Raw genomic sequence first — 12,785 nt, forward strand, 5'->3', positions numbered from 1 at the left:
AAAAACCAACAACAAAAAAATATGGATAAAATAAAAAAGAAAAACAAACTAAATAAAAACCATGTCCCTTTTTTCATCAGGTTTGTTGGTCAGGATTTTGCTGTCTTTTCTCTTTCGTGAGTTTCAAGATTAGGCTAAATAAATAATATGATTTTACTTTAAACAGTAGAGAAAAAGTTGAATATCCACAAGATCTAAAAAAAAAAATGCCGTTAAGTGTGTCCAAAGATGCGCCGAACAAATTATGCTTATTTGACATCAAAGTTGAAGACTAACCGTGTTCTTTTGTAGAAAATGTTTCTAATATGTCAGAGCTACGCTGCCTGTTTTCTACTGCATGTTAGTTTCAAGATTTGCTAGTGACCAATTCTCGTATTATTTTATTACAATACTTATTATATATATTTAATTTAAAATATGCCAAGGTTCATTGGTAGAAATTCCATAAGTTTGAAAAATATCCAAAGATCTTAGATAATGATAACTTTCTTTTTATTTTAGCTTGTAAACAAGCTCAGACATCTAATATACAACACACAATAGCATACAATATATAACATACTTATAACACAAACGTAACATATAACATATATCATATGCAATATAAAAGATATAACACCTAAACAAACTGCAAATTCAGCCGAATGTATCCAAAAATGCATGGGAACAGTTATGGTTACAATAATAATAATTGTGTTAGCTAATAAGCCATTTACAAAAACGTTGGGAAAAGAAAATATTAATGATGAACAAAATAACCCTGAAAAATAAAATAATAAAAACATTGTAAAATGTCGCTAAATTTGAGGATATCAATTTGGGGAAACAGGATCATTTTATCAAGCTGAAATATTAAACGGCCTAAGGCACCTTCATACAGTGTGTATATTTAGTGCAGAAAGTAGATATTGTGTCAGCAGATTTATCGTGTAGCTCAGTCAGTTTAACCAAGCTTATTTCTGTTGTTGTTTGTAAAACACTGTATTTTATGTTTTGTAATTCTTACTATTTTTTCATTTTTTAACTTTTTTAATTTTTGCAAGTATAAACTGAATAAGCAATTAAAAGTTTTTTTTTTATTTTTGGTCACTTGGAATATATTTTGAGCTCGAGTTTGATTATTCTATTATGTTTTTTAATTAGATTTATATATGTTTTTAGTGGTTTGGTGCTGCTCTTTTTGCTCAAGTTGGAGAGGAACTGAAAGTATATAGTGATCCTATGCGTCGTGATGTTTTAAGATCCTTCCCTATTTCTGGATTAGTTAAGAGAATCATAGATGAAAACAACAAAGTTAAGGTACAATCATTTTCCACTTGATTACAAGACAAATAGCCATGTCTTATTACTCTTTTTACTAGATTAATTTAAAATCTTTTTCCACAAGAAAAGTTTTCCAAAACTAATAAAGAGCTCCATTATACCAAAAATTAGCTGAAATGCAGTAAAATAATCTTCCATGCTTAAACCTTCCACATATCACCATCAATAAATAAATGAAACCCTAAATGAACAGACATTACAAAAAATGACCGAGTCAAACCCAAAACGCGCAAAAATTATCATGAGTAGTGCTGACAGTCCCCATACCTTCTCAAGATTAAATAAAAAAAGCAAGTTTTTTTAAATGAAAGTAAGGAGCAACATTAAAACTTAAAACGAACAGAAATTACTCCGTATATGAAAGGGGCTTTTCCTCCTCAACGACCCGCTCTTTACGCTAAAGTTTTAGTCTTCCTCTTAACTCTACTTTTTAAAACAGTTAGAAACTTTAGCGTAAAGAGCGGGGCGTTGAGGAGGAAAAGCCCCTTTCATATACGGAGGAATTTCTGTTCGTTTTAAGTTTTAATGTTGCTCCTTACTTTCATTTAAAAAAGACTTGTTTTTTTTATTGTTTCTGGACGTTTTTGAATTAATGCATGTTTTGATCTTGGCTCTCCGCACATAAATAATTGAAATGAAATTTGCATATTAATTAATTGCAATTAATCCGAAGATTTTAAGAAAAATGGAGTGAGGGAGGAGGCCTAGTTCCCCTCCAATTTTTTGATTACTTGAAAAGGCAACTAGAACTTTTAATTTTTTACAAATGTTTTCACTGGTAAAAATTATATGTAGCTTACGAATTAACTTACGTAACGAACTTCTATATTCGTATGTTTTTATTGCGTATATGAGGGGGTTCAACCCTCGTCGATACCTCGCTCTTTACACTAAAGCTTAAATATCCCAATTCCTTAAGAATGATTTCTGAATCGCAAAGGCTGTAGAATAAATAGTTGAAATTACTAAAAATACTTTAGTGCAAAGAGTGAGGTATAACGAGGAGGTATACCCCTTATATGCGTAATAATTTTGTACGTTTTAAGTTTTAATGCTGCTCCTTACTTTCAGTAGAGTAAACTTTTCAAATTTATTTTTTCATTGTTTTTTTAAATAAAGCTAGAAAATCCTGCGCCCCCTTCATTGAAATTCTCTTCCCCCATGAGAGGTTCTTCCATGAAAATATCCTCCCACACAACCACCCCCCCCGCAACTCTCCCCCCTAAACCAAAAAATCCCCTGAAAACGTCTCTGCACTTCCCAGTAACCATTACTATATGTAAACACAGTTCAAAGTTTGTAACTTGCAGCCCCTCCCACGGGGACTTCGGGGGAGTAAGTCGTCCCTAAAGACATAGTTATTAGGTTTTTCGACTATGGTGAATAAAATTGCTATCTCAGAATTTTGATCCGGTGATTTTTTGGTCACTCAAAAAGGGCACTAGAGCTTTTAATTTTCGTTAGAATGAGCCCTTTCGCGACATTCTAGGACCACTCAGTCGATACGATCACCCCTGGGGGAAAAAAACAACAACAAAAAACAAATAAACACGCATCCGTGATCTGTTTTCTGCAAAAAATGTGAAATTCCACGTTTTTGTAGATAGGCGCTTGAAACTTCTACAATAAGGTTCTCTGATACGCTGAATCTGATGGTGTGATTTTTGTTAAGTGTGTATGACTTTTAGGGGGTCTCTCTTCCTATTTTCTAAAATGAGGGAAATTTTCTTAGGCTCTTAACTTTTGATGGGTATAACTGATCTTGATGAAACTTATAAATTTAAAATCAGCATTAAAATGAGATTCTTTTGATGTAACTAATGGTATCAAAATTCCATTTTTTAGAGTTTCGGTTACTATTGAGCCGGGTCTCTCCTTACTACAGTTCGTTACCACGAACTGTTTGACCAGAATATAATTTCTACTGTACTGAAAAAACAAAAAAAAAAACAAATGCCGGTGGAATGTCAGTTTAAAATACATATACTGATATATATCCCTTAAAGCCTCTAGAATTGTTTTATGTATTAAACTCAAAAAAGTGAAAACATTTAAAATGTGTTTTGTTTTAGGTAAAATGTAGATTATGTGGTCTTGAGAAGGTATTGGGGGCTGTCAGCACTGCTCAATTCGATTTTTGCTCGTTTTGGTGCACTAGCGCTGCCTAAGTAAAGAGCGATGTGGGCAAAATTTAATATTTCTTATGGTTTGTTTCGACCAAGAAACTCGTATAGAATGAGTTGTCGTAGAAACTTCAAAAAGAGCTCTTTCGATTCGAAATTGAACATGTTTGATAATGGTTCTCAGTTATTTATTTTACTGGTTGTCCAATGGTATGTGGCTGTTTTTTTTTTTGTCCCTGTCAATTTCTAGAAGGGGCGTTGTTAGGAGTCCCTTACTAGGGATCTCTGGATACCTTTTTTATATAAATGAAATAATCCTCACCTTCTCTCCTTCCAGTGACATTACATTTCGAAAGTTTTCAAAGAAATATATAAAATTGAGCTTTAAATACCACCTACTCTAATTTCTACTTTAATAACAGGGGTTATAGCAATAATAGTAGGCTGTGGATACCATTTCTGCCTTATTTTATAACAAATTTCTGGGTTTTATTTATTTTAGTTATTATCAAGTGGTTTGTTGTAGTTTTTTGGAACCTGTCAAGTTCTAGATGAGTTAATAATTCAAGTTAGGAGTCTCTTTAGAAATTTCCAAATATATTTATTTTTATATAAATAAAGTAGACATAATCTCCTCTCCTCCCAGTAGCATCAGGTGTCCACTTTAAAAGCTTTCTAAGAAATATATAAAGTTAATTTTTAAATGCCACCAACTCTACTTCTACTTTTAAAAGAATATTTGACTGAAAAAATAATTTTAACTTTAAAATAGCAGCCAAATAGTGATTTTGCAATATTACATTTCTAAGAAAATGATTTCACTAAAAAAATATCATCTACCGCAGAGAGGACGTCCCCTTGTCACAGAAGGTCTCCAGTTTAAAAAGACCCATTTTTCTATTGCAATAATAGCAGTAAACAGTATTATTAACATTTCTCACTAGCCCTTTCTCTTTTTTTTCCTCACTATCTCCCTCTTATTTTGGTTCTACCAGAATTCATTCTGAGATTTACCAATTCCATGTTTGACCTGTTTGTTCTTCAATCTAAATGATCAGCCTAAATTAGCGGGGATGAAATTGACTATTGTTGGTAACTAAAATAGTAACTCATATTTTCAATGGTAATTTGTTGTAATATAAATTGTAATTAGTATTCAAGTGTGTTCGCAGAAACTCATTGCGCGAGTATGGTTAGAAGAAAATAAAAATTAAAAAAAAATAAAAATAAAATCAAAATAAAAAAATGAGTAAGCATATGAAAATTATGGAAGAAATTGTCGGATTGAACACTATATAAATATTATGTATTCATGTATTTATTTTTCAAGGTTTTTATAACTATTACAAATATCCTTTAACTTCACCTAACATTTTAGATAAGATAAGATATTTATTTCAAAAAAATCTCTTATCACAAGCCCATAAAGGGCTGAATTTGGAATTCGGAGTCGACAATTCATGTGGTTGCACTAAAACTGGCAAAAACACAAAAAACAACAACAAAAAAGAAAAACTGTAATGAATAATCATTTACGAGTCAATAATTAAACTGTAATAAGTCAATTAAAAAGTTAAAAATATAAAAACTGGTCAAACAAAACTTAAACAATTACAAGTCAGAAAAAGAATTAAAAGGGACATTAAAAAAGGGGAAGGGGGACAAAATAAGCAAATAAATACAAAAAATAACACAATATAAAAGGACATTAAAAAACTGTCAATTATTTAACTGCATAAAGTCAATAAAGAGCCAAAAGGATAAAAACTGGTTAAAAAGGGGGGGGGGGACAAAAATAAGTGAACAAACACAAAAAAGAGAACGAAATATAAAGTATGTTAAAATTAAAAAGGGAAACGAAAAAAGAGGTGGGGAACAAGCAAATAAGTGCAACAACCTGGGCAGCACCATCAGCCAATAAAAAATAGAAAAACTAGTGAGATATTTGATTCATTTCTTCTGTGGTGAAGGAAATAATTTTTTTTCATATCTGGAAGTAACACAGCGAATGGGGGACAAAATAGGGATGGGCTCAGAAACGGATCGAGGCGGCCATAATCTAGATGGGGAGTGACTTTTGGGGAAAATACTTGCCGTCTGAGGGTTTGTTATTGCATTTTTTGCAAAACGGAGGCACATCGGAACTCTCCTTCGCTCAAGAGTTTCTTTAGGAGTATTTTTTTAGGAGTAGAGAGTATGACACTTTGCCTTCTGTGAAAATTATTCGCAAGGCTCATTTTTGGAAGGTGATAGACACATTAGCTCTATGGATGATGTCTTTAACGTCGATATCCCTATAAACTTGAAGAAATTGCGACGCCAAGAACTTTAAACGGGGTTTCAGGAGGGACAGGATTAAAAAAACGGAGCGAGGATTTGAGGAAAGAAATTGGCATTATCATGGACTTCGAAGGGTTTACTGTCTTGTCTAAGTCCAAGGCCTCATTTCCAATTTCATCGAGGATACTCATAGGGTCGCTTATTAAATTTCCGAGGCAAGTTTCAACAACCGTTAGGTCATCAACAAATCTCCATCGGTTAGGAAATTCCTTCCCGATGCTGTTGATCGTGACTGAAAAAAGAAGGTAACCTAGGAAAGTACCTTGGGGTATGCCATTGTGGACAGGGAGAGGATTTGAGTAATGATTCTGGTATTTGACAACCTGCGATATATTTGTTAAGAAGGAGGCAATTAATTTCACCAGCAAGGGATCAATATTGAAATCGCTGACAAGTTTCTCAATTAAAATATTGTGGTTAACAAGGTCAAATACTTTCTGAAGGTCAATGGAAATTAAATTTAGTCAGGAATTTGGCTTTTCGAGGATTTTCCCGATGTGATCAATAAGAGAAACGAGGTAGTGGGAAGTAGAAGGGGATTTTAGGCTCCCGAATCGCCTCAAGTAAGTGAGAGATAGGATGTTTTCCTCTGGCCAATCTGCAAGGAATCTTTCATAAGCTTTTGAGAAAATAGGAGTAAAAGTAATAAGACGAATGCCTTCTAAATCAGGCTTTCCGTTTTTCTTTTTCAAAGGGGTTATGAAACCCTGTTTCCAAATTTTTGGAATACACCCAGATTCAGTAATCTCGTTAAACAGGAGAGACAAGGGATTAGAAAGGATTTCACCGAAGGCACTAATAAGAGGAAACGGGATATCCAAAGGACAAACACTTGTTCTTCTTAGTTTTTCAATTTTTTTCTATATCAGACGGGGAAACAGTGGGAAAAGAAGGGGATAAGGCTCCTGTTGGCAATTTTTCGGACAATGATGGAAGATTCTGAACAATGAAGGCGAGGCATTTATTTAGATTATTGGCAGTAACATCAGGAGGCTCGGGTAGGTTGAAGTTAAGCTGCTGAAGCTTCCTGCCACACAACTTTTTATACACTGATCTTCAATTTATCTATTTATATTTTTTATCTTTCTTGTTTTCTTTTTTCCTTTAGTATATGAGGAACTATTTAGAACCATATCTTAGGAAAATTAATGTCTTGTATTTTTATATTATTGTAATTTTCACTTTTTTTTAAATTTCCTGTATTCGGAAACGAAGCCTTTGCGTTAAATTGGCTTCAATTTTTTGGGGAGTTTTTTCCCTTCCTTGAAATATTGAGGGCATCAAAATAAATACATTTTTTTTTGCCATGTGGACCAACCTCTTGGCTATTTACAAATTATAGAATTTTTATGGCAGTAACACACTTTTGTCCCTGTTGCCACATTAAACCTTGAAAATAAAACCACAAGAAAATAATTAATTAAATCTAATAACACTTTTAGTTCTTAGATATTAAAACATTAACAGTCTGCTTATACTCAAAGACAACTAAACCTTCTAGAGCTGTTTGGGTGCTATATTTTGAAAGCTAATTTTATGATGTTTTTCACCGATTTCGTTGAGTGCTTACTGTTTCATTGTTGCGGTTATTGTCATTTGTTGCTGGTTTGTTTTTCTATTTTCATTTGGCACTCTCTACTACCGAAAATTAGAAAACTGAACATGGGGGTCTTCTATTTAAGTTTGCGCTTAAGAAATTCAACCGGATTTCACTGTCCTTGATACTTTGAAACTCATTTCAGGCAATTTATATATCTGATGGTGTAGAAAATTCAGTTGAATTGGATATAGACAACTCCTCACAGACGTCTTTACATACGAAGCTCAGAAGTGGAAATATATCGAGCCTTATTGACAATCTGACAAAACTTTCTTGTTCAGAATTATTTAATTTTGATAAAAGGGATAAAGATAATGGAATCAGTGCCTTTGACAACAACAGGACTTGGGAAAATTTGGAATTTTTCCGTGATGGTGAGTATATTGAAGAAACAAATAACACATTAGAAAATTTTTGCTTAATATTGCGAGCATTTTTAGGGAATACCTTGCTTTGGCATATAGTTACACCCATGAATAAAATCCAGATTACGCACGACAACGGCACCAAGTATCAACTACAGCACCACCTACAGCAACCTAATTTATTGAGTTGAGCTATGTTTTGATTTTGATATGACAAATATTTGCTTGATTTTGATATTTTGATATGCGTAGTCTTTTTGACTGACCAATCGGAGCAAAGATTCAAACATATTTGTTTGAAATCACAAAAACTGGAAGCTTGGAAGTAAGTTGTTTATCTGAATGATAAATCTGGCAAAAATATAGGGCGATTATAAACTTTTGCAGTAGAAGTGTGAAGCTTAAATCAACAAAGAGCACAGATCACTAATGAATTTTCTTTGTTTATCAACAAGTGAGACTGTGGTATGGCTCGGCCATTACTTTGCAGCGGTTAATATTTTGTACAAAATAAGGGCGATTATAATCTTTTTGGTGGTTAAAAAGTTCTGAGAAAAAAAACAAAACAGTCTACATGAATTGTAACAAAATCTCAGTCTTCAAATGCTGGTCAAAAACAAAATTTTATGCACAAATTTTATTCAATCATACAATATTCATGAACATTGAATTATAAAATCAATCATCCAAAATATGTTATTTAAGAAAAAAGTTGAGCAAAAAAAGTCTTCATTTATGTTATTTTCGTGTGTCAAATGATGTCTGTTTGTCTACCGGAAGAAAAGTATTTTTAGCCATTCACGGCCAAATCTTAGATAAAAGAGGCATCAGGTTATGTTGAAGAGGGATAGGGGATTGAAAATACAAACAAGGTGCCTTAGTAGACCACAAATTTCGTATTTTCCAGGAGAGGATGGGGGTCTTTTGAACCAATCTCAGGGAAGAATTTTCCAACCGACAATGTCAAATTCTTGATAAAAATCATATTACGATTTCACCAACAATAATTAATTTTTGATGTGTATCATCTATTTTCCCTTTTTTCCCCTTTTGAGTAGAAAGAACAATTACTCAAGTTGTTCTTTTGGCAGTTTTTTTACTGCCATTTTTATATTTATACTTTTCTTAGTCTCCCAAGTATCTAGTACAAGGAAATAATTTGCAGGTCCTGCTTTCGAAATAAAGTCGGAATCCAAAAAGTATGGGAGCTGGTTAGAGTGAAGATTTAAGCAAGGGAGCCCCTCTCACCACTGCATCATCTTTATATTAAAGTTTAACTTTTGTGTAACAGGGATTTGAAAAGGAAAATCGTTCATGATGAAGGTGCATCCATAATGGGTTTTCTTAGAGAAGGGTGGTCTCAAATTTTCTTCTACGATTGAAATAAGAAAAAAAAGCGCTGTTTACTGCTACCCACCAAAATCACAAAGTTAATTATAAGAACCTTACTAAAAATTATATTTATATTTTCTTATCTATTTTCCTCTTCTGGTTTGTCTGTTTTAATATGTCTGTTTACTGTAATTTCCCAGAATAAATACGTTTGAAAATGTACTGATATATTTGTAAATACAGTTTTGAATACTATGGTTTCTAACTGTTCAAACACTTATAAATTAGTTTCGCCGAAGTTCAATTCTGAACGCCTGTTCTTCCTAAGCCTCTGAGGACAGAGGTTGTTGTTCATTTATTGTTTCTTATCATCTTTTTCTTCCTAAATTTAGATTTTGAAGATAGCAATACTCCATTCGCCAAAGCAAAAAAAGCACTTATGAAACACGATATTGAATTAGCAGCTTCAATTTTGGATCAGGCGGGTGAAAAAGAGAAGACTTTTAAGCTGCTGCGAGAAATGAAAAGATGGGACCTTGGTAAGTAAAACTCAGGTACACACGCATAATTCAATGGGGTCTTTTGTGTGTGTGTGGGAAGAGGGGGCTGGCTGGGGCTATATCCCCCTGATTTTAGGAGGGGCTCCAAATCAGTAGCACAATTTATATAGATTTGAAGTGTGAAAAAAATTGTTTAAAAAAGTGTTCTCAGTTAAAACAATTCTAATACAGCTGTACTTCGCATTAACCTATTGTGAGCTTCCTTTCCAAACATATTCATGTATTATCCCTACTTCATATTTGACGACAATATAATTTATTGTCTTGACAATATATTTTGACAATATATTGACAAATATAATTTATTGTCTTGACAATATATTTTGACAATATATTGACAATATATTTATTGTCTTGTTGTTACAGTGACGATGTCTAACTTTCATTACAAAAAAGTAAGGCGATCCAGGACCCGTAATAAAATTATAAACGACGGTTACATGATTCTGTACCAGTGATTCCCTATATATACGTATCATGCACTTTATATTTCTTTGAGTCTTTTCATGAATCTGTACCCTTCACATAGTTGTCTCTGGTGCAGAGTCAAAGTTTTCCTGAAGGGAGGGTCACAAATTCTAAAAAAGTCGCAAAATAGGTTGATTATATGAAGGATAAGTCTGAATAGGTGAATTTTATAAGAAAAGTTATAAGAATTAAGGATTTTAGGGGGGTGAACGGTCCAATTTATTGATCTTTCGTGCCTACTTTGTAAGATGAGTGTCGATATCAAGACTATGGAATGGACGAGGTTATATTCAAGGATCATGTGGGCTAACTTTCTACGCTGGAGTTTTATTTCTCAAATATAACTAAGGTCGAAATGCAATGCTCCGAAGCTTTAAGTGCCATCTACGTCAAAATAAAGCATTTTCCCCTAATCTATCTTATGTATATTCATACCGGAAAATTTCAATTTCCTAATATTTGTTTTCTTGATTCAAAATTGTGAACTTCTTATAATAGTACCACGTAATGTCTGTGTTGCCACGCTGAGCTGAGAAAATAAATGAGCTGCATAATTGCATTTGGAAGTCTTTTTATTGGAAATTGAATTCCTGATTTTTCCTAATGTTTGAAATGTGTATGGTCGTGTAAGTTTTCACTTGACCAATAAATAAACGGATTTGATTTTCACTGTCCTCGGTTCTTAAACTTTCAAGTTTTTGTGGCTTCTGTTTTGTCAACTTTCCCCTAAACTTCAACTTTTCAGAACCGATTTGAACGTTGAAATAAATAAATTTGACTTACTATGAAATTTGTTTAGTTGCTCTTCAATAATGTTTCAAATGTCCAAAAGAATGCCTGAGTGGCAGCATAATATTGACAAAGGAAACCAAATAATCAACAAAAGTTCAAAACGTATACCATCAACTGGTCTTCTTGTAGAGAATTTAGTAATCAGATTAAAAAAAAAATTTTAAATGAAGCGAAAACTCACTCATTTAATGGGAAAACGTAAGATATTACGGGGAGAAATCACAATAATTTAAACTGTCGAATTCAGAAAAATTATACTTATTAAATAATGACGAAGACCACACTGCCTTTCCATGATACAACCACAGAAAAGAGAATAATTCGGACTTCTTTCCCAAGACAGTGAACCAAAAAAAACCTATTTGAATATTTCGGCCCTATATCTAAGGGCGGTCTTCAGCAAAGAAAATAATAAACAATAAAACACTTACAATAAAAGCTCTCGGCTAAAATCCATTTTTTTTAAATAGCCTTGGCATCATTACTTCTTAACGAAAAGTTCAGCCAAGACTGTGTGATAAAAGCTAACATTTTACAAGCTAAAAAGGTTCCTTCATTGAACTAACTGTATTTATTTAAAATTGGAATAATTTCTTATTGCGATATTTGCCTTCTATGCAGAAGTAATGATGCCAAGGCTATTTAAAAAAATGGATTTTTAGCCGAGAGCTTTTATTGTAAGTGTTTCATTGTATATTATTTTCTTTGCTGAAGACAGCCCTTAGATATAGGGCCGAAATCTTCAAATAGGTTTTGTTGGTTCACTGTCTTGGGAAAGAAGTCCTCATTATTCTCTCTTCTGTGGTTGTATTATACATATTAAGAAATGAAGCTTAGGAATTACGTATACAATACTAATTGCTACTATAAAAGGGTGGAGGGGGGGGAACGCAAGACATTACGGGGAGAAACCATAAGAATTTAAACTTCCAATTTTTGAACAGTTGTACTTATAAAGAAATAAAACTTAGAAATTGCGTATATAGCGCCAGTTTCTAATATACAGTGGTCGGGGAGGGGTCAACTCCCGTCAGGTTTATCTGAAGGCTTCACTTAACCTATTCCTCGTAAATGGTGGATTGACAAGCATCGTCGGCATATCGAGACTATTTTTTGTTTATTTTGCGCTTGGGGAAGTTAGCCAATCAAAGTCTTCTTCAGAAAATAACGAGTGTAAGTATGTTTTCAATCGCAAATACTTTAGTTTTGCTGCTAAAACACGCAGCAACTATTCAACTGGCTCAGTTAAAATCGCAAAACGGAGTAAAATCCTAAATCGTTAAACCACATCGACAAAGTCGTGACTTATATTACAGTAGTTTTTTTTTAATCCCTAAATTTCTAATAATTTTTAGAGAATCTGGAACTTGATATAAAAATTCCGGTTTTAAAGATCTTACTTTTCCATCCAAAATGTTGATTTGGGAAATGGTTAAAGTTTAAGATTTTCACAGGAGGAAAGTGAGGTTAACCTACTGGCAAACATCGAACTAAAAGTCAGCAAACATGTTGGAATCAGACAGCTTAACGATAGAACAAGGTTGTAGCAGCATTAGTCCTAGAAGTCCTTTTTTATAATCAAATCCAGTTTCCTTCTAGTTGGTGCTGGCTCATTTATGATTTCCAATTTGAACTAGATAATTTATAAAAATTATCTATTATTTAAATGAAATTAAACATTTTAACTTGAACGTTTGTCTAATAGCCTAATTAAATTGTAATTTTATTACGTATTAATACAATTGAATAAGACAATTTGTTATATACTCATAGCAAGTTAATATATAATAAACATAATTTATTTGAATGCGAGAAATTTTAATGTTCAAACATGCCGTCTGCGGGCAGTTTAAGGATGAAACTAGTACAACATTAGTTGTGG

General features: G+C 32.9%; 1 protein-coding gene across 1 annotated transcript in view; it reads left to right on the forward strand.

Moving 5' to 3' along the window:
• LOC136042172 (intraflagellar transport protein 172 homolog) overlaps nucleotides 1-12,785 on the forward strand; it is a 222,669-nt gene that overhangs the window by 43,791 nt on the left and 166,093 nt on the right. The window contains exons 11-13 of the mRNA XM_065727100.1: nucleotides 1,162-1,299; nucleotides 7,529-7,760; nucleotides 9,476-9,622. Of these exons, the coding sequence (XP_065583172.1) occupies nucleotides 1,162-1,299; nucleotides 7,529-7,760; nucleotides 9,476-9,622 (517 nt within the window). The remainder of the gene's footprint in view (nucleotides 1-1,161; nucleotides 1,300-7,528; nucleotides 7,761-9,475; nucleotides 9,623-12,785) is intronic.

This window comes from Artemia franciscana, unplaced genomic scaffold (assembly GCF_032884065.1).
Source record: "Artemia franciscana unplaced genomic scaffold, ASM3288406v1 PGA_scaffold_74, whole genome shotgun sequence".
Taxonomy (NCBI): Eukaryota; Metazoa; Arthropoda; class Branchiopoda; order Anostraca; family Artemiidae; genus Artemia; species Artemia franciscana.